Source organism: Engystomops pustulosus, chromosome 3 (assembly GCF_040894005.1).
Source record: "Engystomops pustulosus chromosome 3, aEngPut4.maternal, whole genome shotgun sequence".
In the NCBI taxonomy this organism is placed as follows: domain Eukaryota; kingdom Metazoa; phylum Chordata; class Amphibia; order Anura; family Leptodactylidae; genus Engystomops; species Engystomops pustulosus.
Genome location: NC_092413.1, coordinates 75,150,668 through 75,175,360, shown reverse-complemented (window position 1 = coordinate 75,175,360; position 24,693 = coordinate 75,150,668). Strand labels below are relative to the sequence as shown.

At 41.2% G+C, this 24,693-nt stretch overlaps 1 protein-coding gene across 6 annotated transcripts in view; it reads right to left on the bottom strand.

Moving 5' to 3' along the window:
• Positions 1-24,693, bottom strand: part of GNPAT (glyceronephosphate O-acyltransferase) — a 159,557-nt gene that overhangs the window by 7,632 nt on the left and 127,232 nt on the right. For all 6 annotated transcript variants that reach the window (XM_072141110.1, XM_072141112.1, XM_072141109.1 and 3 more), the window contains one exon: positions 9,562-9,623. In XM_072141110.1, coding sequence (XP_071997211.1) covers positions 9,562-9,623 — 62 coding nt within the window. The remainder of the gene's footprint in view (positions 1-9,561; positions 9,624-24,693) is intronic.

Sequence of the window (24,693 nt, the reverse complement as noted above, 5' to 3'; positions counted from 1 at the left end):
CTTAGTGCAGTTTTATGTGCCTTCCAAAGCACAGCAGGGGTTGTTTCCGTTTTGTGTCTGTTAAAATATGTTTCCAGCATACTTCTAATTTGTTTATAGTGTTGCGGGTCCTCAAAGATGGTATGGTTGAAAGACCACCTCCACTCACCCTTTGCTTCTTCTGGTATTTCCACAGTGCATAACATTGGGGCATTATCAGGGAGTATGATACTTCCTACTGAGGCCTTCCTGACTTGTGAAATATATTTTTGCTAAACAAATATATAATCCAGGCAGCTGTATGTTCTGTGTGTATTAGAATAATATGTGTATTCTTTTTTATCTGGGTGGAACAGTCTCCATGCATTTATTAAATGGAACCTAGCTAAAGCCTCTTTTAAAGTTTTCAGTCTCTTATGCGCCACATGGTGAGTCCCTGTTGTATCAATCATAGGGTTTATGCACAGGTTTAAATCTCCCCCTACTACACATATTCCTTCTCTGAAGAGATAAAACTTATCAAGAGCCTCAATGAGCCACTGGGTATGTTCCACATTAGGGGCATACAAGTTAGCTATAGATTGTATCTGGCTGCCCACCTTTCCCTTAATAAAGAGATAGCGGCCAAGCGGGTCTTGCATTTCAGCTATCAAATTGAAGGGTGTGCTTTTGTCCACAGCTATTCTGACTCCTCTGGATGCGGAGGAATAGGTGCAGTGGTACCATTTGCTATAGGTAGAATGTGGCATTAGTGGGACCTTGCCTTCTTTTAAATGTGTTTCTTGCAGAAATATAAAATTTGCCTTTTGCCCTTTAAGGTATTGTAATATTTGCCGCCTCTTACACGGCTCATTGAAGCCCCTGGCATTAAATGAAGCAAACGTTATCTCAGCCATACTAGTGAGTATCTTGGGTTTTGCGTCTGGGTGATATGTCCTGCGGATACAGGATTGGTACAAGGGGTAGGAAAGGTTGGGGACGGGGTTGGGACTCCTGCCCAGGAGTTTGTGGTGAACATTTTAGTGAACAGCAAACTTGGAACACAGAACGAAATCTCAGCCGTTGGCTGAGTTTTACAACATAGATATATTGTTTCCTCCTTGGAGGTAATTAGCCAGTTTGGCCAAGTGCAGGCCTTTGGGGGGAAAGGAGGGGAGATGGGGGGGGTAAGGTAACCTGGATACGTTATGGAAGGCCATTCTTGCCCCTGATCCCCTGCCCTTACTCAATTGTATAGTAAATAGCTATGCAGTTGTTCCGAAAGAGAGAGGGAGTGTGTTAGCAAAACATGTTAGTGTGCCGGTGTAATGGCATATCTGTTTAAGGAGAGGCGGCCTATATAAAACCCCGAGGTGGGGGGGGGGAGCCTTGGGCAATGGTGTATGGATAGTAAGCGCTGGGAGCAGGTGGGGGGAGGAGAGAAGGGGGGGAAGATGGGGATAAAAAGGGTGTGGGGGGGAGGGTGGAAAGGGGGGAAAAGATAAATGGCGAGGAATTGGGGGGGAGGGGGGTAAAGAAGTGGGGTGATGTGAGAGAGAGGGGGCATAGATGAGGAGGGGGAAGGGGGGTGGAGAAGGAGGGGTGATGGATATATCATAGTATCATAGTATATAAGGCTGTCCCCCTTGTCCTGGATATATCATAGTATCATAGTATATAAGGCTGGAAGGAGACGCAAGTCCATCAAGTCCAACCTTTAAGAATTAAATAAATGTTTTATCCCCATAACCCGTGATATTTTTTCTCTCCAGAAAGTCATCCAGGCCTCTCTTGAACATGTACATAGAGTCCGCCATAACAACCTCCTGCGGCAGAGAGTTCCACAGTCTCACTGCTCTTACAGTAAAGAACCTTTGTCTATGTTGATGGTAAAATCGCCTCTCCTCTAGGCGTAGAGGATGCCCCCTTGTCCTGGTCACAGGCCGAAGTATAAAAAGATCTTTGGAGAGATCCTTGTACTGTTCAGGTATTTGTACATTGTAATAAGGTCTCCCCTCAGTTGTCTTTTTTCTAAACTGAATAATCCCAAATTTTTTAGTCTGTCAGTGTATTCTAGTTCCCCCATTCCCCTAATAATCCTGGTTGCTCTCCTCTGCACCCGTTCCAGCTCTACTATATCCTTTTTATACACTGGTGCCCAAAACTGTACACAATATTCCATGTGTGGTCTGACCAGGGATTTGTATAAGGGCAAAACTATGTCTTTATCATGAGAATCTATTCCTCTCTTGATACATCCCATTATTTTATTTGCTTTAGCAGCAGCCGCCTAGCTCTGGTCGCTAAAATTAAGTTTACCATCCACCAATACCCCCAAGTCCTTTTCAGCTTCAGTTTTACTAAGTAATTGACCGTTTAGAACATAATTATACTTTTTGTTTCCATGGCCCAAGTGCATAACTTTACATTTATCTACATTAAACCTCATCAACCATTTCTCTGCTCATCCCTCAAGCTTCCACAAATCCCTCTGTAATGCTAAACTATCGACCTCAGTATTTATTACTTTACACAGCTTAGTATCATCTGCAAATATTGAAACTTGACTGTGTAAACCCATTACAAGGTCATTAATAAAAATATTAAAAAGAAGTGGCCCCAATACTGACCCCTGTGGCACTCCACTGGGAACCTCAACCCAATCTGAGAATGTGCCATTAATGACCACCCTCTGTTTTCACTAAGCCAATTACTTACCCAAATACACAGATTTTCTCCTATTCCCAGCAGTCTCATTTTATATACCAACCTTTTATGTGGCACGGTGTCAAATGCCTTTGAAAAGTCCAAATATACAACATCTACAGCGTCCCCCAGATCCAGTCTTGAACTTACCTCCTCATAGAAACCAATCAGATTAGTCTGACAGGACCGATCTCTCATAAACCCATGCTGACGCTGGGTTATAAGGTTGTGCTCAGTGAGATACTCCAGGATAGCATGTCTAACAAACCCCTCAAATATTTTCCCCACCACAGCAGTTAGACTCACGGGTCTGTAGTTTCCAGGATCGCTATTTGATCCTTTTTTGTATATTGGTACCACATTGGTGCGCCATTCCTGTGGAACATAACCAGTCCTCAGTGAATCTTCAAATATTAAAAATAACGGTTTGTCTATCACCGTACATAATTCATGCAGAACCCGGGGGTGTATGCCATCTGGCCCAGGTGATTTATCTATCTTAGTGGCTGCGAGGCGGCGCCGTACCTCTTCCTGGGTTAAACTGTTGACATTATAAAAAGAATTAACATTATTCCTCATTGTGTCTTCCACCAGGGGATTTTCCTGGGTAAAGACAGTTGACAGGGCGACATTCAGTAGATTGGCCCTTTCCTCATCTCCTTCCACCATGACCCCCATGTTATTTCTAAGGGGACCCTTAGAATTTGGCAATATTTCTCTCAGTCTCTATTTTTGCGGCCTTTATTTGCTTTTTACAGGATTTATTTTTCTCTCTATAATCCTGTAATGCCTCATCGCTACCTTCACGTTTTAGCACCTTAAACGCTTTATCTTTCTCGCTTATTACAAGACTAGTTAGCCACATAGGGTTTTTCTTGTTCCTTTTATGCTTTTTCCCATAAGGTATGTGTTTCTTACAGGACTTTTTCAGAATATATGAGAAAAAGTCCCATTTTTGGGGGGGGACTTTTGTCTTTGAGAACGTTATCCCAGTCTAAGCCTTTAAGGTCTTCCCTTAGTTGCTGAAAATTTGCCCTCCTGAAGTTTAGAGTGTTGGTTGCCCCTTCACCAACGCTCTTAGTAAAGCGTAGTACAAAATCAATGATATTATGATCACTATTCCCCAGGTTCCCCCCAACCTGTAGTTTTGATACCCTATCAGGTCTGTTGGTCAGGATAAGGTCCAGCAGTACCCCCCCTCTTGTTGGCTCCAGGACTAGTTGCGACAGGTAATTGTCTTTTGTTGTTGTCAAGAACCTGCTGCCTTTGACGGACCTGCAGGTTTCTGCCCCCCAGTCGATATCTGGGTAATTGAAGTCTCCCATGATAAGTACTTCACCTTGCTTTGAAGCCGCATCCATTTCACTTATCAGCATTTCCTCTGCTGCCTCCATTATATTTGGAGCCTTATAACAAACCCCTAGTAATATTTTATTATTCTTTTTCCCTCCTCTTATCTCAACCCATAGGGACTCCACATTTGCGTTACTGATGTCATCTCGCAGGACGGGCTTGAGGCAAGAATTCACATATAAACAAACCCCTCCACCTTTTTTATTTATACGATCCTTTCTAAAAAGACTATAACCATCTATAGTAATAGCTACTGTCCAGCCATGTCTCGCTGATATCCATTATATCATATTTCCGCTCCAACATCAAGAGTTCCAGTTCCTCCATTTTGTTTGTAAAGGCTTCTGGCATTTGTGTACATACACTTGATATGGTTTTCCCTGTTTGTATTCCTTTTGTCCTTATTCCCCAATCTCTTTCCAGCCCCCCTTCCTCCCCCATGGACTATGACTCTTCCCAGCTCTCTATGTACACTGTCTATTTGCCCTGCACAAGTGTAGTTGCCCTCCCCCCAGGTCTCCAGTTTAAACACTCCTCCAACCTTCTAGCCATTTTTTCACCTAAACCAGCAGCCCCCTCCCCATTGAGGTGCAGCCCATCCCTACTGTAGAGCCTGTAGCCGACAGAAAAGTCAGTCCAGTTCTCTGCCTTTCTGGTGTGGCACGTGGTACAGGCAGTATTTCGGAGAAAATTACCTTTGAGGTCCTTGCCCTGAGCTTATGGCCTAAATCTCTGAAATCATTTTTAAGGACCTTCCACCTACCTCGTACTTTGTCATTAGTGCCAATGTGGACCATGATGAGGGGTTGGGGGGAGGGTGGTAAAGAAGTGGGGTGATGGGATGGAGAGTGGCGGGGGGACATGGCGAGGAGGGGGTGGGGGAAGTATGTGGAGGTAGGACTTAGTAGTCTTACTTCTTTATGCCATTTCCTAACAGTGCACTTAAATTAAATTATGTTAAACACATTAATGTAGAGCCATATATGGTCAATGGCCATAGGTTCTTTTCATAACAACAAATAAATCTCAACAATATCAATGTTACTCACACGTCCCTGATACCAAAATTTGTCAAGTAGGATATGTCCCACATCATTCAAATGGTTATAGCAGAGTCTTTGTTTCCCTGTCACTTTTGCTTCGTGGCTGTAGATGCTCTTGCTTTACTCCAGGGTGCCATCGCAGATAACGTTGGTAGCTGAAGCGGCGTTGGAATTGGGCGCCATGACTGAATTTTCATCTTCGGGATGTTCAGAGATTCACATGCTGTCTCTACGTCTTCAGGTGATTTGACAGTTATTGAGCCCCCTTCTCCCGAGATCAGTATGCCAAACGGGTATAACCATATGAAGCAAATATTTTTTGATCAGATTTCATCCGTAAAGGTTTTGATGATCTTTCTCTTAGTTAAAGTAGAGGGTGATATGTCCTGGTATATCTGTAATTTAGAGCCTTCATATTTAATCTCACCGACCTCATCTCATCGCCGCTGATGTGCGAGAGTAGTCCACAAATTACATCTCTAGGAGGATCGCCATTTTTAGGCTTTGGACGTAGAGCTCTGTGGATTCTCTCAATCTTTATCTCCCTTGCTTCCTCTTTGTTAAGCAGCTTTCCAAAGACCTCCTTTGCCATCTTGGGAAGGGCCTTGTGCGCAACAGACTCAGGGACTCCTCTGAGCCTAATGTTCTTACGGCGGCTTCGATTCTCCTGATCTTCCAGCCATAGGTGAGTAGAGTTAATTTGCTCTGTGTGTCATCTGAGCATACTCCTGACTCCTCTATTGAACTCCAAAAGTTCTCCTTGCGTTTGCCCGATTTGCTCGACAACTCCTTTGCCACTGGGGTGAGAGTCTGGTATAGCGTATGCTTTATGACAGGAGCAATCTCCTCTTCCCTGCTCACCTCCTCTCCTCCTGCGGAGCCTCCAGCCTCTGAGTCCTCCTCTGCTTTCTCGGACTCCACGTGTCTCGTCACCATCTTGGCCTTTGCTCCTTGTGGAGAACAGAGCTTCTTGAGCATATATTGACTAAGGTCTGACTGGCTTTTCGTCGTTCCAGTCGGTGCTTGGTGTTGTCTGGGTCTACTTCCCCCGTACTTCACCATGATTTGGTCTCTCTTTCGGCGCTTGTGGGCTTCGGAGATCAGATGCCGTGAGGAGCCGAGGTCTTAGGCAGCCATCACGGTCCACGGCCCGACTCTGCCCCCCGGAGCTGCTTACTTTAGTAAGCAGCTCCTAGTGCAGAAATTTTGGGTGATAGGTCCTCTTTCAGCTGTTTCCAATTGTTGATTCTGATTCGGGAATTTTAAAAAGTGGTTGTTGTTTAGACCCTTGTAAGGTAAGAATAATCCAAAGAACGTGGTCAATAATGGTTAATGACCCGTGATCACTTATATTCTTAAGGCAAAAAATATATTCTTTTTCAAAAAAAAAAACGGACCAATCATGTGACAGGGCGGGGCTATATAGTACAGGGCGCGCTATTTAACCTGTGCAGTAGAAACCCACACACAGATCCACTGGTCCTGCAAGGCTGTGCACGGGGACGCTGTAACTGGGCCCCCAGAGCCCGCACCTGACCACCAGTCCGTACCAACAATTTAGACTAAGGTAAGAACACAATTTTTTTGGCCGCCCACCATTGAAACTTTAGCCCTTATTAGATTTTCAGGATTGACCATCAGTATACTCCTTCCCTCCTTTATAATAGGGACGGATTACCCCTGTGTTTCCCTTACCCACAGTAAAGGTAGGACTTTTCAAGCTTTTCTCTGTTAAACGCACCACCCACTTGTTGCTTTGACTGAAACAATGTTGTATGGTTATATTTATTAGGGACACCCTTTGGCGCACCGCAATTTTCCCCTGATGAGCCCTGGAAGGGTGAAACAGGTCCTGTCGGGATTCGGTTGCTCTGATCCCTACGTTGTATATTGAATTTCCATAGGACTATATACTGTCCATAACTGTATACCAGACTCTTTTCAATCTTTTTACGGGAACCACTCCGGTGGTATAGGCTTGTTTAATAGGGCCATCCAGCCAGAGACAGGTTCCTGTCAGGGTTGTGGCCAAATAGGACCACGACTCCGAGGTTAGGTTCTCAGGGTATCAGAGAAGCTGGACTCAGGGTGTACTAGGGAGAGTGACATTGTCATCTTGACCCCATTCTTGACATCCGTAAGTCCCATCTTACCCTGTTTATACTCACCTATCCTCTTCACACCTTTTAAGACACGTTGTGTCTACTTTTCGGACGAGCACTCCGACGCTTCTATCTTGAGACAAAACCAATGAACAAATTGACACGCTCAAGGAAGTTGGATAGTGTGCATTGATGACTTATGCTGCTGAGCATTCAAGGTGAGCCTGGTGTCTAATATATTTTTTCATGTGAAACCTTATCCATTTAGGACACCCAGCTCACGTTTTGCATTTGTCTATTTTTTTCTAGATGGGGTTCATGCACTAAGGATTCTACATAGCAGTAGCTAATTTGTACCACTTAATGTTTGTATATTTTATGAGACTTCTCAGTAAAAGTTAAGTTTTAAAAAGATCACTTCTTTGTATGTATTTTTCTGCCTTGTAAGGTAAGGTAAGGTTTTGTTTATTCAAGCGGATGGTTCACCGGTAACATTTTTTAAATTTAATTTTATCTGTAAAAAATGCTTAAGGTACCTGGGGCTTGAGTAACAAAAATTTTCTTTGTTTAGAATTGGTGCAGCTACGGAAGCTGCCAATTTAGGATTAAAAGAAGATAAATTAGGAATATTGGTCATCAAAAGGATATGAATTACACATTAGACCTGATCTGTTGTTAGGTGCTGTCTTATTTTGTTTTGCAGAAAATCCTTTCATTTTTTGGATTGTGGGACATTCTTTTGTTTTTTGGGCCCAGAAGAGGACTGAAGAGAGATATTACTCTGATAGTTGACATCTAAAGATAAATTGTTTTAACATTTATTGGAAAGGTGTACAGGGTTTAAAATGGGAATGGTTGTTACCGGTAATAAGATCTTTGGCAGGGTCTTTACACTAGGGTAAGGATTTTGCTATAATGAAGGAGATGTTTTCCCGACGCAGATCGTATTTTCTGAAATTATTCCTAGGTTAGTTTGGTCTTTTCCGGAGTTTGCGTTTGTGGAAAAAAATCCGGAAAAGAATTAATAAGACGGCAAGTAAATTTTTGCCGAATTTAGGGTGATTTTCATGCAGACATTTGGACTTAGAAGGCTTTGTTTCAGGTTTATTATTTTGTTCATGTGTCTAAGGTTGGTTTTGGTAATATAGTGGAGTTATGGCTGAGGTGTTTGGGGGGTGGGCCTTGCGTTTGTATCATAAGGCTTGTGGGCATTTTTTAAAATTAATATATTAATTTTACGAATTTATCATTTTGGTTAGCTTTTAGTGGGAATTTTTAAGTAGTTATAAATTTATTGTATTTATTGAATTATTAATAATTTTATGTAACACCTTAAGAAACACCTTGGACATTAAATTATCCATAAAATAATAATCTTGTGTTGTAGTATTTATTTATTTAGTTAGTACTGGTTTGTGGGTGGGAGCTAGTGCTGCCATGGGATAGCTACTGATTCTTAAATTCTTTTCCACAGGTATATTTTCTAATAAATTTGAGAGGTAATATAAAGAAGACACTAAAGCAATGCCCTCGTATGGTGCATAGGTGGTGCTCTAAAAGAAAGTAGCAACTCTGCATGATGAGCATGAAGAATGATAAAGAAATTGCCACTCAACCAACTTGGAGTTCCATAATTCGTTCTTTACTTAAATATGCTGTTACATAATAATATGGGAGGGGAGATGGGTAACTATGCTAGATAGAAACCAGCGACTGCGATTTTGTGCATATTGCCCATCTTACGGACTGAAGTATTTATGTGACACAGGCTACTAACAGATAACTAACCCCCTAGTACCACCCATAGTCACCATTATTGGCTGCGTTCTATATCAATTCAAATGGGAAAAGGATTCCATAATACAAAACCTGCATTAAATTATTAGCATACAAAATGGCTCATTATTTTGGATTTAAAGAAAACAGTTACCCCACCACCAAACATTATTCCTTCATAAGACACCGCAAGTGAAGGGCAAAAACCATCTAGAACTCCCCAAGATGGTGCACCGTCTCATGTGGCTCGGACGCATAAACATGCCCTTTACTCTGATACAGAATTGTAGCAATCAAAAGAAAAATATATAGAGCTGGGGGGTATGCTTGTCGCATACAACCAATTAGGGCTTTATAATGTAATATATAAGCACATCGAGTAATGCTAGGATATATCCATTATCTCAAATAATGGAGTATGAATATGAAGGGGTGGATCCTTCATAAATTGCTTAAAATGTGACAGTGCTAACTAAAAACATAAAAACAACTTAGTCTGCTGCATGAGTATTTTTTAGCATAAGTTGTATTTTTTCAAAGTCCTTATTTTGGTACACATATACAGATTAGCTATATTCTTTATAGCTAGGAAAAATATATACATTATATTTTAAAAATCTTACCAAGTGTTGCTATTGCTTGTGTTACTGCGTTAACATCTGCTGAAAAATAAGCTCCACTTGACCTAGTAACAAAATAAGAGCATATAGAATACATGCATATAATGTAGTGAGTGCTTAATTTGCATTGCATATTTTTAACTTGTATTAAAGTCACAAAATATTCTATGCTAAAACATACTGTACATGCATATTTTATATTTATATCACACATGACTGACTGATCCAAGCTAACACAATTACCAGATTTTATACAGGTTGTGCTGTTCAATGGAAATAAATCAAGGTTCTTGATAGAATAAAAGGCTATACTAACCTGCCACCATTTTACATTTAAAATTTTAATTTTAGTGTTTGAGGGTAGATTCACATTGGCTTTTTTTTCAGTGACTTTTTACTGAACCCATTTTGGTTTATGGACACATACAGATGGCTTCTTCCTGGCTTCAGTGTTTTTTAACTGATGCATTACCGAACCATTCTTTTCAATGGGCTTTTTCCGGACTGCATTGTTTTTCACATCCATGGTTCAGTGATCTCCAAGGATGCATTACAAAGACATTGATTTCTATGGGTGTTTTTATACTAGTTTGCATTTTCACTCATCAGTTGCCCTATTTTTTTTACCGATGCGGAACACGTAAGGCAATAGAAGTCTTTGGGTCCGGAAAAAAAAAATGATGCAACATCCATTCTTTTCACTGATGAGGCTTAAAAACCTGGTGTGATTTTTTCAAAGCAATGTTAAACATTCAGTTCTTTTGTGGACATGGAGACAAAGCGAATGCATCACGGAGACAAAATGGAAGAAAAGCAGAGAAACAACGGAGACAAAACAGAACGGATGTGCAACTGAAGATGAACATCAACGCCAATTTGAAAGAGCCAAGGATGTGAATCCACCCTTATCCTAACAGTTTCTGTTTTTTTGATGTCATTAAACAGGGAGCGTTGAAGTTAATAGGACTGCGTTGCAATACATCAAATAACTGATTGACAGGTAAGAAAAATTAACTGGCATTACAAACATAAATTAGTTTCATCTTGGGTTCTCTGTGCTCCATGAAGGAACTGGTGTACATTTTATCTACAATTTGTGATAATTTTCTTAGTAAAGTATACTACCTTTCTTATGTAGCTAAGACAATACTTCTTCAGATAAGTCTAACCTCTCCCCTCTTTTCAAAAAACTTTTTAGGGCTGCAGTGGTAAATACATTTTTTTAAAAAGTCACAAGATCACTGCAGATCTTAAGACCACTGATTTATTGACAAACCCACTATAATAAAACTGAAAAGCATTAAAAAAAAAAATTGCCGCACTATTCCTCCATAAACGACCCTTTGTAGGGGGCCGATTCTGACTGTGCTTCGTGGCGAATGCTTAATTTTGCCACCACCCCTATGCATCATGGATAGATCTAGACAATTTGATCTGCCAGCTACCCCGAGCTAAAAAAAAGGTCAAGGAGATCTGGAGAAATACATCAGAAAGCTACTTTCTCTTTCAGCCTGGGCATCCAAGACGTCTACTCAACCTGCCAGAGTCAGATGCTTGGGACGACTCAGGTACTGTCTAACAGGCTATCAGCACCTTTTTAGAACCTGATCTGTTCTGAGGCTTTAGCTCCAGTCATGAAGACGCTGACATGCAGAGGAGCGTGCCACGCAGCAAAGGGTGGAGACACTGGAAAGCAACCAGGCCTCGATTGTAGAACACAGCTCTGCGGTGGCCTTCACTTTATTCACCCATGTTGATGGTATGAACTTGGCCCACCTGATGGCTGAGGATTAGGAAAACTGGAGCAAACGTAAAAATATTAGGATTAAGGGGCTGTTGGAGACCATCTCTCACAATATGCTTGAAGAGAAGGCTAAAGAGATTTTCACTAAATTGCTCACTTAGGAAAGGGCAAGAGCTATCATAAAAGAAAGTTCTCTGCATCCCTCCCAAACCAGAAAATCCACCTATATCTGTGGTATTGTATGTTACCTGCTTTTTTTTTATTTTTTAAATTCTTTATTTTAACAATATACATTACAAAGTAATTGACACGTAGAATAGCACATTCCAAACATCGACTTTGTAAAAGGGTAATTATTTATGGATTATAAAGTATTTTCTCCCAAGATCTGAAGGCGCACCTAAGTTGAGTATAAAAAAAAAAGCAATCTCCAGTTCCTAAATCAAAATCTAACACCATTCTATCAAACGATTTTAAACCCTCTTCATCTAATATCTGGTGCATAAAAAAAACCCTTCTCACTCCAAAATCACAAAGAATCCAAGTGCAACGGATTCCACTTAGTAAATACCCACAGTGGTATTACATTCAAAAATCCCTTAACCCTTTTTTGATTTTTAATCCTATCCCAGATCCATTGCATTAGCGCAAATATCGAATAACCCACCTTGAATTCAAACTTTACGAAAACCCCCGTTTCTAACAGGCTCCATATATCAAAACTACTTAAACATCCATATTTCTTTTTCAACGTTAGACTCACCATTTCCTTATCACTATCAATAATGTTTTCCCATTGTGCCGCTTTAAAATAGCCAATAAAATCCGATACTGTTAACCCACCCTTATCAATTGATGCTTGCAATTTACTCAGACCAATACGTGCATTTTTCCTGTCACACAGGAAGTGTCTTAGGAGAGAGTCAAGAGTAGAAAATATTCTTCATGGGATTATCATTGGGCTATCTGAGGTAAAATTACCATTTTAAAGATGACTACTCTTGCTGCCCACAGCAAGCTCTCTACTACCGGAAGATGTCCGATAGAGGACAGTGGCAATGTAGCGAAATCTAGAGGTAGGAATGCAGACTTACTCCAATTCTAATACCAGACAGTTGACCGAACTTATCTATCAAATCCACCACTACCTTTATCTTGCTCTGCATTATCCAGAAACATATCATACGCGTACAGCTGTATTCTTCTTTCTATCTGCCCCCATACTAACCCTCTTATGCTATCCATTGTTCTTATGCTACAGGCCAAGGGTTCTAGTACCAAAGCAAACAATAAGGGGGGCAGAGGACACCCTGCCTTGTTCCTCTATACAACTGCCAAGCCACAGACGCTCTCCCATTGATGCTAACCCTGGCCAGGGCACCACTATATAGGAGCCTCACCCAATTTATAAATTGTGGCCCAAAGCCCATTCTCCTCAATACCAACCATATGTAGTCCCACTTGACGCGGTCAAACACTTTGAGCGTTTGAGGCACTGCATACACCACCACATACGCAGGATATTATCTCTGACCGATCTCCTCGGCATGAACCCCGACTAGTCCTCATGAACCACTGAGCGTACAACCTTCTGCAACATAGTTGCAAGAAATTTCGCTAGCAACTTATAGTCTGATGCATATCAGCTGATCTCCCTGCTGAACTCCAAGTCTGTGGGGCATTTCCCTTCCTTGAGAATTAGAACTATGATTGCCTCTCTCATCCACTGGGGTAGCAAGCCTACAGACACAGAGTGGTTGAGAACTCTCAGTAGTATAACCTCTGGCGGTACTCCATCCGAGCCGACAGCCTTGCTCCTAGGGAGATATTTTAGGGCCTCACTCATCTCATCCAGACCAAGAGGAAGTTCTAGAGCATCCCTCTCCTCCTCTGATAACCTTGGAACAGAAACACTTGCCGAGGTTACATTTATTTCCTTTTCCCCCACCATTAACTCAGAGGAGTACAGCCTCTCAAAAAAAAAAAGCCTGAACTCCTCTCTAATTCCTTCTTGGGTTGTTACCAAGACTCCATCTCTCCCTTTTATGGCACCAAGAGTATTCCTCATATTTTGATTTTTCAACAGATCCGCAAGTCTTTTCATTGACAGATATTCCCCTAATATAGCTCTTTGACCCTGTCTTTTTTTTCCCATGATGCTTTCTCAAGACAGTATCTCCTAAGACATTCCTGTGTGTCTAACCATAATCTCCTATTCTCCTCTGTGGGATTGTGCACAAATTTACTCTTTAGTTCTGACACCTTCTCTTTTGCCAATTGAAGGGTCTCAGACTTTCTTTTAAAAAAAAAAATAATATCTGATCCCAAATCAACCCCCTCAGGTGCGCCTTAAGCGTGTCCCATACCACCCTCACATCCTGCCCCCTCAGATTGCAGTTAAAAAAAAAGACAATTTCTTTTTTTAAGTTTTTATTATCTTTTACCAAATTAAACCAAAAGGGCTTAACTTTATAAAAGATGATGCCTGGAGAATGATCTTAGAAGCCTCTTGCCCCTATTGCTACCCCTGCCACTAAATCACTGCCGAGATCATTTGTCAGAACCAGGTCAATTCGGGAGAGAGAGCTACATGTCTTATAATAGCAAGTGTAATCTCTCCATACAGCCGCCTCGCCCCCAGTAACACAGCTACATACTGCCGCCTCATCACCAGTACCACAGCTACATACAGCCGCCTCATCCCCAGTCACACATCTTTACATCCTTCACCCTTACCAGGTAAATCGCACCTGTCTCTTTAAGACACAGGTGCGATTTACATTCGGAGCGACGCAGCGCCTTCAAGGCTGCTGGCGTCGCTCCGTACCATGATGTGATGATGTCAAGCCGCCTGTGTCTCTGAGCTGACGAGAGCTGCATGTAGACGGGACCCGCGCTATGGGAGCAGCCTGCCGAGGTAAGTATAAGTTTTATTATTTTCATATACACTTTTTAATTAAATAGCTATAAGTGGCTAATACTAATATAATGGGGAGGGGGGGGGGCTGTATACATTTATACGGGGGCACATTATTCTTATACTGGGGGTGGGGGGGGCTGTATACATTTATACGGGGGCACATTATTCTTATACTGGGGGTGGGGGGGCTGTATACATTTATATGGGGGCACATTATTCTTATACTGGGGGTTTGGGGTCTGTATACATTTATATGGGGGCACATTATTCTTATACTGGGGGTGGGGGGGCTGTATACATTTATATGGGGGCACATTATTCTTATACTGGGGGTTTGGGGTCTGTATACATTTATATGGGGGCACATTATTCTTATACTGGGGGTGGGGGGGCTGTATACATTTATATGGGGGCAAATTATTCTTATATTGGGGGTTTGGGGGCTGTATACATTTATATGGGGACACATTATTCGTATATATTTGTATATTACACAAATATGAGTCGGAGACCAGCACATTACACAAATATGAGTCGGAGACCAGCGCATTTCACAAATATAAGGAGGAGACCAGCGCATTTCACAAATATAAGGAGAAGACCAGCACATTACACAAATATAAGGAGGAGACCAGCGCATTTCACAAATATAAGGAGAAGACCAGCGCATTTCACAAATATAAGGAGGAGACCAGCTCATTACACAAATATAAGGAGAAGACCAGCACATTACACAAATATGAGGAGACCAGCGCATTTCACAAATACAAGGACGAGACCAGCAATTTACACAAATATGAGTCGGAGACCAGCACATTACACAAATATAAGGAGGAGACCAGCACATTACACAAATATAAGGAGGAGACCAGCACATTACACAAATATAAGAAGGAGACCAGCACATTACACAAATATAAGGAGGAGACCAGCACATTACACAAATATAAGGAGGAGACCAGCACATTACACAAATATAAGGAGGAGACCAGCACATTACACAAATATAAGGAGAAGACCAGCGCATTTCACAAATATAAGGAGGAGACCAGCACATTACACAAATATAAGGAGAAGACCAGCACATTACACAAATATGAGGAGGAGACCAGCGCATTTCAAAAATACAAGGACGAGACCAGCACATTACACAAATATAAGGAGAAGACCAGCGCATTTCACAAATATAAGGAGAAGACCAGCACATTACACAAATATGAGGAGAAGACCAGCACATTACACAAATATAAGGAGAAGACCAGCACATTACACAAATATAAGGAGAAGACCAGCACATTACACAAATATAAGGAGAAGACCAGCACATTACACAAATATAAGGAGAAGACCAGCGCATTTCACAAATATAAGGAGAAGACCAGCACATTACACAAATATGAGGAGACCAGCGCATTTCACAAATACAAGGACGAGACCAGCACATTACACAAATATAAGGAGAAGACCAGCACATTACACAAATATAAGGAGGAGACCAGCACATTACACAAATATAAGGAGGAGACCAGCACATTACACAAATATAAGGAGAAGACCAGCGCATTTCACAAATATAAGGAGGAGACCAGCGCATTTCACAAATATAAGGAGGCGACCAGCACATTACACAAATATAAGGAGGAGACCAGCGCATTTCACAAATATAAGGAGGAGACCAGCACATTACACAAATATAAGAAGGAGACCAGCACATTACACAAATATGAGGAGACCAGCGCATTTCACAAATACAAGGACAAGACCAGCAATTTACACAAATATGAGTCGGAGACCAGCACATTACACAAATATAAGGAGGAGACCAGCACATTACACAAATATAAGGAGAAGACCAGCACATTACACAAATATAAGGAGGAGACCAGCGCATTTCACAAATATAAGGAGGAGACCAGCGCATTTCACAAATATAAGGAGGAGACCAGCACATTACACAAATATAAGGAGAAGACCAGCGCATTACACAAATAAAAGGAGAAGACCAGCGCATTTCACAAATATAAGGAGGAGACCAGCTCATTACACAAATATAAGGAGAAGACCAGCACATTACACAAATATGAGGAGGAGACCAGCGCATTTCACAAATATAAGGAGGAGACCAGCACATTACACAAATATAAGGAGGCGACCAGCACATTACACAAATATGAGTCGGAGACCAGCACATTACACAAATATGAGGAGACCAGCGCATTTCACAAATACAAGGACGAGACCAGCAATTTACACAAATATGAGTCGGAGACCAGCACATTACACAAATATAAGGAGAAGACCAGCGCATTTCACAAATATAAGGAGGATTGCAGCGCATTTCACAAATATAAGGAGGAGGCCAGCGCATTTCACAAATATAAGGAGAAGACCAGCACATTACACAAATATAAGGAGGAGACCAGCACATTACACAAATATAAGGAGGAGACCAGCACATTACACAAATATAAGGAGAAGACCAGCACATTACACAAATATAAGGAGAAGACCAGCGCATTACACAAATATAAGGAGGAGACCAGCACATTACACAAATATAAGGAGAAGACCAGCGCATTTCACAAATATGAGGAGACCAGCGCATTTCACCAATATAAGGAGGAGACCAGCACATTACACAAATATAAGGAGGAGACCAACATATTACACAAATATGAGGAGACCAGCACATTACACAAATATAAGGAGGCGTCCAGCGCATTACACAAAAATAAGGAGGAGACCAGCACATTACACAAATATAAGGAGAAGACCAGCACATTACACAAAAATAAGGAGGAGACCAGCACATTACACAAATATGAGGAGACCAGCACATTTCACAAATAAAAGGAGAAGACCAGCAATTTACACAAATATAAGGAGGAGACCAACATATTACACAAATATGAGGAGACCAGCGCATTTCACAAATATAAGGAGGAGACCAACATATTACACACATATAAGGAGGAGACCAGCACATTACACAAAAATAAGGAAAAGACCAGCACATTACACAAATATAAGGAGGAGACCAGCACATTTCACAAATACAAGGAGGAGACCAGCGCATTTCACAAAAATAAGGAGAAGACCAGCACATTACACAAATATGAGGAGACCAGCGCATTTCACAAATACAAGGACGAGACCAGCAGTTTACACAAATATGAGTCGGAGACCAGCACATTACACAAATATAAGGAGGAGACCAGCACATTACACAAATATAAGGAGGAGACCAGCACATTACACAAATATAAGGAGAAGACCAGCGCATTTCACAAATATAAGGAGAAGACCAGCACATTACACAAATATAAGGAGGAGACCAGCGCATTTCACAAATATAAGGAGGAGACCAGCACATTACACAAATATAAGGAGAAGACCAGCGCATTTCACAAATATAAGGAGGAGACCAGCACATTACACAAATATAAGGAGAAGACAAGCACATTACACTAATATAAGGAGGAGACCAGCACATTACACAAATATAAGGAGAAGACAAGCACATTACACTAATATAAGGAGGAGACCAGCGCATTTCACAAATATAAGGAGGAGACCAGCACATTACACAAATATAAGGAGAAGACCAGCGCATTTCACAAATATAAGAAGACCAGCACATTACACAAATATAAGGAGGAGACCAGCACATTACACAAATATAAGGAGAAGACCAGCACATTACACAAATATAAGGAGGCGTCCAGCGCATTACACAAATATAAGGAGGCGACCAGCACATTACACAAATATGAGTCGGAGACCAGCACATTACACAAATATGAGGAGACCAGCGCATTTCACAAATACAAGGACGAGACCAGCAATTTACACAAATATGAGTCGGAGACCAGCACATTACACAAATATAAGGAGGAGACCAGCACATTACACAAATATAAGGAGAAGACCAGCACATTACACAAATATAAGGAGGAGACCAGCGCATTTCACAAATATAAGGAGGAGACCAGCACATTACACAAATATAAGGAGGAGACCAGCACATTACACAAATATAAGGAGGAGACCAGCACATTACACAAATATAAGGAGGAGACCAGCACATTACACAAATATAAGGAGAAGACCAGCGCATTACACAAATATAAGGAGGAGACCAGCACATTACACAAATATAAGGAGGCGTCCAGCGCATTACACAAATATAAGGAGGCGACCAGCGCATTACACAAATATGAGTCGGAGACCAGCGCATTTCACAAATATAAGGAGAAGACCAGCGCATTTCACAAATATAAGGAGAAGACCAGCGCATTTAACAAATATAAGGAGAAGACCAGCGCATTTCACAAATATAAGGAGGAGACCAGCACATTACACAAATATAAGGAGAAGACCAGCACATTACACAAAAATAAGGAGGAGACCAGCACATTACACAAATATGAGGAGACCAGCACATTTCACAAATAAAAGGAGAAGACCAGCAATTTACACAAATATGAGTCGGAGACCAGCGCATTTCACAAATATAAGGAGGAGACCAACATATTACACAAATATAAGGAGGAGACCAACATATTACACAAATATAAGGAGGAGACCAACATATTACACAAATATAAGGAGGAGACCAGCACATTACACAAATATAAGGAGAAGACCAGCACATTACACAAATATAAGGAGGAGACCAGCGCATTTCACAAATATAAGGAGGAGACCAGCACATTACACAAATATAAGGAGGAGACCAGCACATTACACAAATATAAGGAGGAGACCAGCACATTACACAAATATAAGGAGGAGACCAGCACATTACACAAATATAAGGAGGAGACCAGCACATTACACAAATATAAGGAGGAGACCAGCACATTACACAAATATAAGGAGGCGTCCAGCGCATTACACAAATATAAGGAGGCGACCAGCACATTACACAAATATGAGTCGGAGACCAGCACATTACACAAATATGAGGAGACCAGCGCATTTCACAAATACAAGGACGAGACCAGCAATTTACACAAATATGAGTCGGAGACCAGCAATTTACACAAATATGAGTCGGAGACCAGCACATTACACAAATATAAGGAGGAGACCAGCACATTACACAAATATAAGGAGGAGACCAGCACATTACACAAATATAAGGAGGAGACCAGCACATTACACAAATATGAGAAGACCAGCGCATTTCACAAATATAAGGAGGCGACCAGCAAATTACACAAATATAAGGAGGCGTCCAGCGCATTACACAAATATAAGGAGGAGACCAGCACATTACACAAATATAAGGAGAAGACCAGCGCATTTCACAAATATAAGGAGAAGACCAGCGCATTTCACAAATATAAGGAGGCGACCAGCACATTACACAAATATAAGGAGGAGACCAGCGCATTTCACAAATATAAGGAGGAGACCAGCACATTACACAAATATAAGAAGGAGACCAGCACATTACACAAATACAAGGACAAGACCAGCAATTTACACAAATTTGAGTCGGAGACCAGCACATTACACAAATATGAGGAGACCAGCGCATTTCACAAATACAAGGACAAGACCAGCAATTTACACAAATATGAGTCGGAGACCAGCACATTACACAAATATAAGGAGGAGACCAGCACATTACACAAATATAAGGAGGAGACCAGCACATTACACAAATATAAGGAGAACACCAGCGCATTTAACAAATATAAGGAGGAGACCAGCGCATTTCACAAATATAAGGAGGAGACCAGCACATTACACAAATATAAGGAGAAGACCAGCGCATTACACAAATAAAAGGAGAAGACCAGCGCATTTCACAAATATAAGGAGAAGACCAGCGCATTACACAAATAAAAGGAGAAGACCAGCGCATTTCACAAATATAAGGAGGAGACCAGCTCATTACACAAATATAAGGAGAAGACCAGCACATTACACAAATATGAGGAGACCAGCGCATTTCACAAATATAAGGAGGAGACCAGCACATTACACAAATATAAGGAGGCGACCAGCACATTACACAAATATGAGTCGGAGACCAGCACATTACACAAATATGAGGAGACCAGCGCATTTCACAAATACAAGGACGAGACCAGCAATTTACACAAATATGAGTCGGAGACCAGCACATTACACAAATATAAGGAGAAGACCAGCGCATTTCACAAATATAAGGAGGATTGCAGCGCATTTCACAAATATAAGGAGGAGGCCAGCGCATTTCACAAATATAAGGAGAAGACCAGCACATTACACAAATATAAGGAGGAGACCAGCACATTACACAAATATGAGGAGACCAGCGCATTTCACAAATACAAGGACGAGACCAGCAATTTACACAAATATGAGTCGGAGACCAGCACATTACACAAATATAAGGAGGAGACCAGCACATTACACAAATATAAGGAGGAGACCAGCACATTACACAAATATAAGGAGAAGACCAGCACATTACACAAATATAAGGAGAAGACCAGCGCATTACACAAATATATGGAGGAGACCAGCACATTACACAAATATAAGGAGAAGACCAGCGCATTTCACAAATATGAGGAGACCAGCGCATTTCACCAATATAAGGAGGAGACCAGCACATTACACAAATATAAGGAGGAGACCAACATATTACACAAATATAAGGAGGAGACCAGCACATTACACAAATATAAGGAGGCGTCCAGCGCATTACACAAATATAAGGAGGCGACCAGCGCATTACACAAATATGAGTCGGAGACCAGCGCATTTCACAAATATAAGGAGAAGACCAGCGCATTTCACAAATATAAGGAGAAGACCAGCGCATTTCACAAATATAAGGAGAAGACCAGCGCATTTCACAAATATAAGGAGGAGACCAGCACATTACACAAATATGAGGAGACCAGCACATTTCACAAATAAAAGGAGAAGACCAGCAATTTACACAAATATGAGTCGGAGACCAGCGCATTTCACAAATATAAGGAGGAGACCAACATATTACACAAATATAAGGAGGAGACCAACATATTACACAAATATAAGGAGGAGACCAACATATTACACAAATATGAGGAGACCAGCGCATTACACAAATATGAGTCGGAGACCAGCACATTACACAAAAATAAGGAGACCAGCACATTACACAAATATGAGGAGACCAGCGCATTTCACAAATACAAGGACGAGACCAGCAATTTACACAAATATGAGTCGGAGACCAGCACATTACACAAATATAAGGAGGAGACCAGCACATTACACAAATATAAGGAGAAGACCAGCACATTACACAAATATAAGGAGGAGACCAGCGCATTTCACAAATATAAGGAGGAGACCAGCACATAACACAAATATAAGGAGGAGACCAGCACATTACACAAATATAAGGAGGAGACCAGCAATTTACACAAATATGAGTCGGAGACCAGCACATTACACAAATATAAGGAGGAGACCAGCACATTACACAAATATAAGGAGGAGACCAGCACATTACACAAATATAAGGAGGAGACCAGCACATTACACAAATATAAGGAGGAGACCAGCACATTACACAAATATAAGGAGAAGACCAGCGCATTTCACAAATATGAGTCGGAGACCAGCACATTACACAAATATAAGGAGGAGACCAGCACATTACACAAATATAAGGAGAAGACCAGCGCATTTCACAAATATGAGTCGGAGACCAGCACATTACACAAATATAAGGAGGAGACCAGCACATTACACAAATATAAGGAGAAGACCAGCGCATTTCACAAACATGAGTCGGAGACCAGCACATTACACAAATATAAGGAGGAGACCAGCACATTACACAAATACAAGGAGGAGACCAGCACATTACACAAATATAAGGAGAAGACCAGCGCATTTCACAAATATGAGTCGGAGACCAGCACATTACACAAATATAAGGAGGAGACCAGCACATTACACAAATATAAGGAGGAGACCAGCACATTACACAAATATAAGGAGAAGACCAGCGCATTTCACATATATAAGGAGAAGACCAGCACATTACACAAATATAAGGAGGAGACCAGCACATTACACAAATATGAGGAGGAGACCAGCGCATTTCACAAATATAAGGAGGAGACCAGCGCATTACACAAATATAAGGAGAAGACCAGCGCATTTCACAAATATAAGGAGAAGACCAGCACATTACACAAATATAAGGAGACCAGCGCATTTCACAAATATAAGGAGAAGACCAGCGCATTTCACAAATATAAGGAGAAGACCAGCGCATTTCACAAATATAAGGAGGAGACCAGCACATTACACAAATATAAGGAGAAGACCAGCACATTACACAAATATGAGGAGGAGACCAGCGCATTTCAAAAATACAAGGACGAGACCAGCACATTACACAAATATAAGGAGAAGACCAGCGCATTTCACAAATATAAGGAGGAGACCAGCTCATTACACAAATATAAGGAGAAGACCAGCACATTACACAAATATGAGGAGACCAGCGCATTTCACAAATACAAGGACGAGACCAGCAATTTACACAAATATGAGTCGGAGACCAGCACATTACACAAATATAAGGAGGAGACCAGCACATTACACAAATATAAGGAGGAGACCAGCACATTACACAAATATAAGGAGAAGACCAGCGCATTTCACAAATATAAGGAGGAGACCAGCACATTACACAAATATAAGGAGAAGACCAGCACATTACACAAATATGAGGAGGAGACCAGCGCATTTCAAAAATACAAGGACGAGACCAGCACATTACACAAATATAAGGAGAAGACCAGCGCATTTCACAAATATAAGGAGGAGACCAGCTCATTACACAAATATAAGGAGGAGACCAGCACATTACACAAATATGAGGAGACCAGCGCATTTCACAAATACAAGGACGAGACCAGCAATTTACACAAATATGAGTCGGAGACCAGCACATTACACAAATATAAGGAGGAGACCAGCACATTACACAAATATAAGGAGGAGACCAGCACATTACACAAATATAAGGAGGAGACCAGCACATTACACAAATATAAGGAGAAGACCAGCGCATTTCACAAATATGAGTCGGAGACCAGCACATTACACAAATATAAGGAGGAGACCAGCACATTACACAAATATAAGGAGAAGACCAGCGCATTTCACATATATAAGGAGAAGACCAGCACATTACACAAATATAAGGAGAAGACCAGCACATTACACAAATATAAGGAGAAGACCAGCGCATTTCACAAATATAAGGAGAAGACCAGCACATTACACAAATATAAGGAGAAGACCAGCACATTACACAAATATAAGGAGGAGACCAGCGCATTTCACAAATATAAGGAGAAGACCAGCACATTACACAAATATAAGGCGAAGACCAGCGCATTTCACAAATATAAGGAGAAGACCAGCACATTACACAAATATAAGGAGGAGACCAGCGCATTTCACAAATATAAGGAGAAGACCAGCGCATTTCACAAATATAAGGAGGAGACCAGCACATTACACAAATATGAGGAGGAGACCAGCGCATTTCAAAAATACAAGGACGAGACCAGCACATTACACAAATATAAGGAGAAAACCAGCGCATTTCACAAATATAAGGAGGAGACCAGCTCATTACACAAATATAAGGAGAAGACCAGCACATTACACAAATATGAGGAGACCAGCGCATTTCACAAATACAAGGACGAGACCAGCAATTTACACAAATATGAGTCGGAGACCAGCACATTACACAAATATAAGGAGGAGACCAGCACATTACACAAATATAAGGAGGAGACCAGCACATTACACAAATATAAGGAGGAGACCAGCACATTACACAAATATAAGGAGAAGACCAGCGCATTTCACAAATATAAGGAGAAGACCAGCGCATTTCACAAATATAAGGAGGAGACCAGCACATTACACAAATATAAGGAGAAGACCAGCACATTACACAAATATAAGGAGAAGACCAGCGCATTTCACAAATATAAGGAGGAGACCAGCACATTACACAAATATAAGGAGAAGACCAGCGCATTTCACAAATATAAGGAGAAGACCAGCACATTACACAAATATAAGGAGGAGACCAGCACATTACACAAATATGAGGAGACCAGCACATTACACAAATATAAGGAGGCGTCCAGCGCATTACACAAATATAAGGAGGCGACCAGCACATTACACAAATATAAGGAGGCGACCAGCGCATTTCACAAATATAAGGAGAAGACCAGCGCATTTCACAAATATAAGGAGGAGACCAGCCCATTACACAAATATAAGGAGGAGACCAGCGCATTTCACAAATATAAGGAGAAGACCAGCACATTACACAAATATAAGGAGAAGACCAGCGCATTTCACAAATATAAGGAGAAGACCAGCACATTACACAAATATAAGGAGGAGACCAGCGCATTTCACAAATATAAGG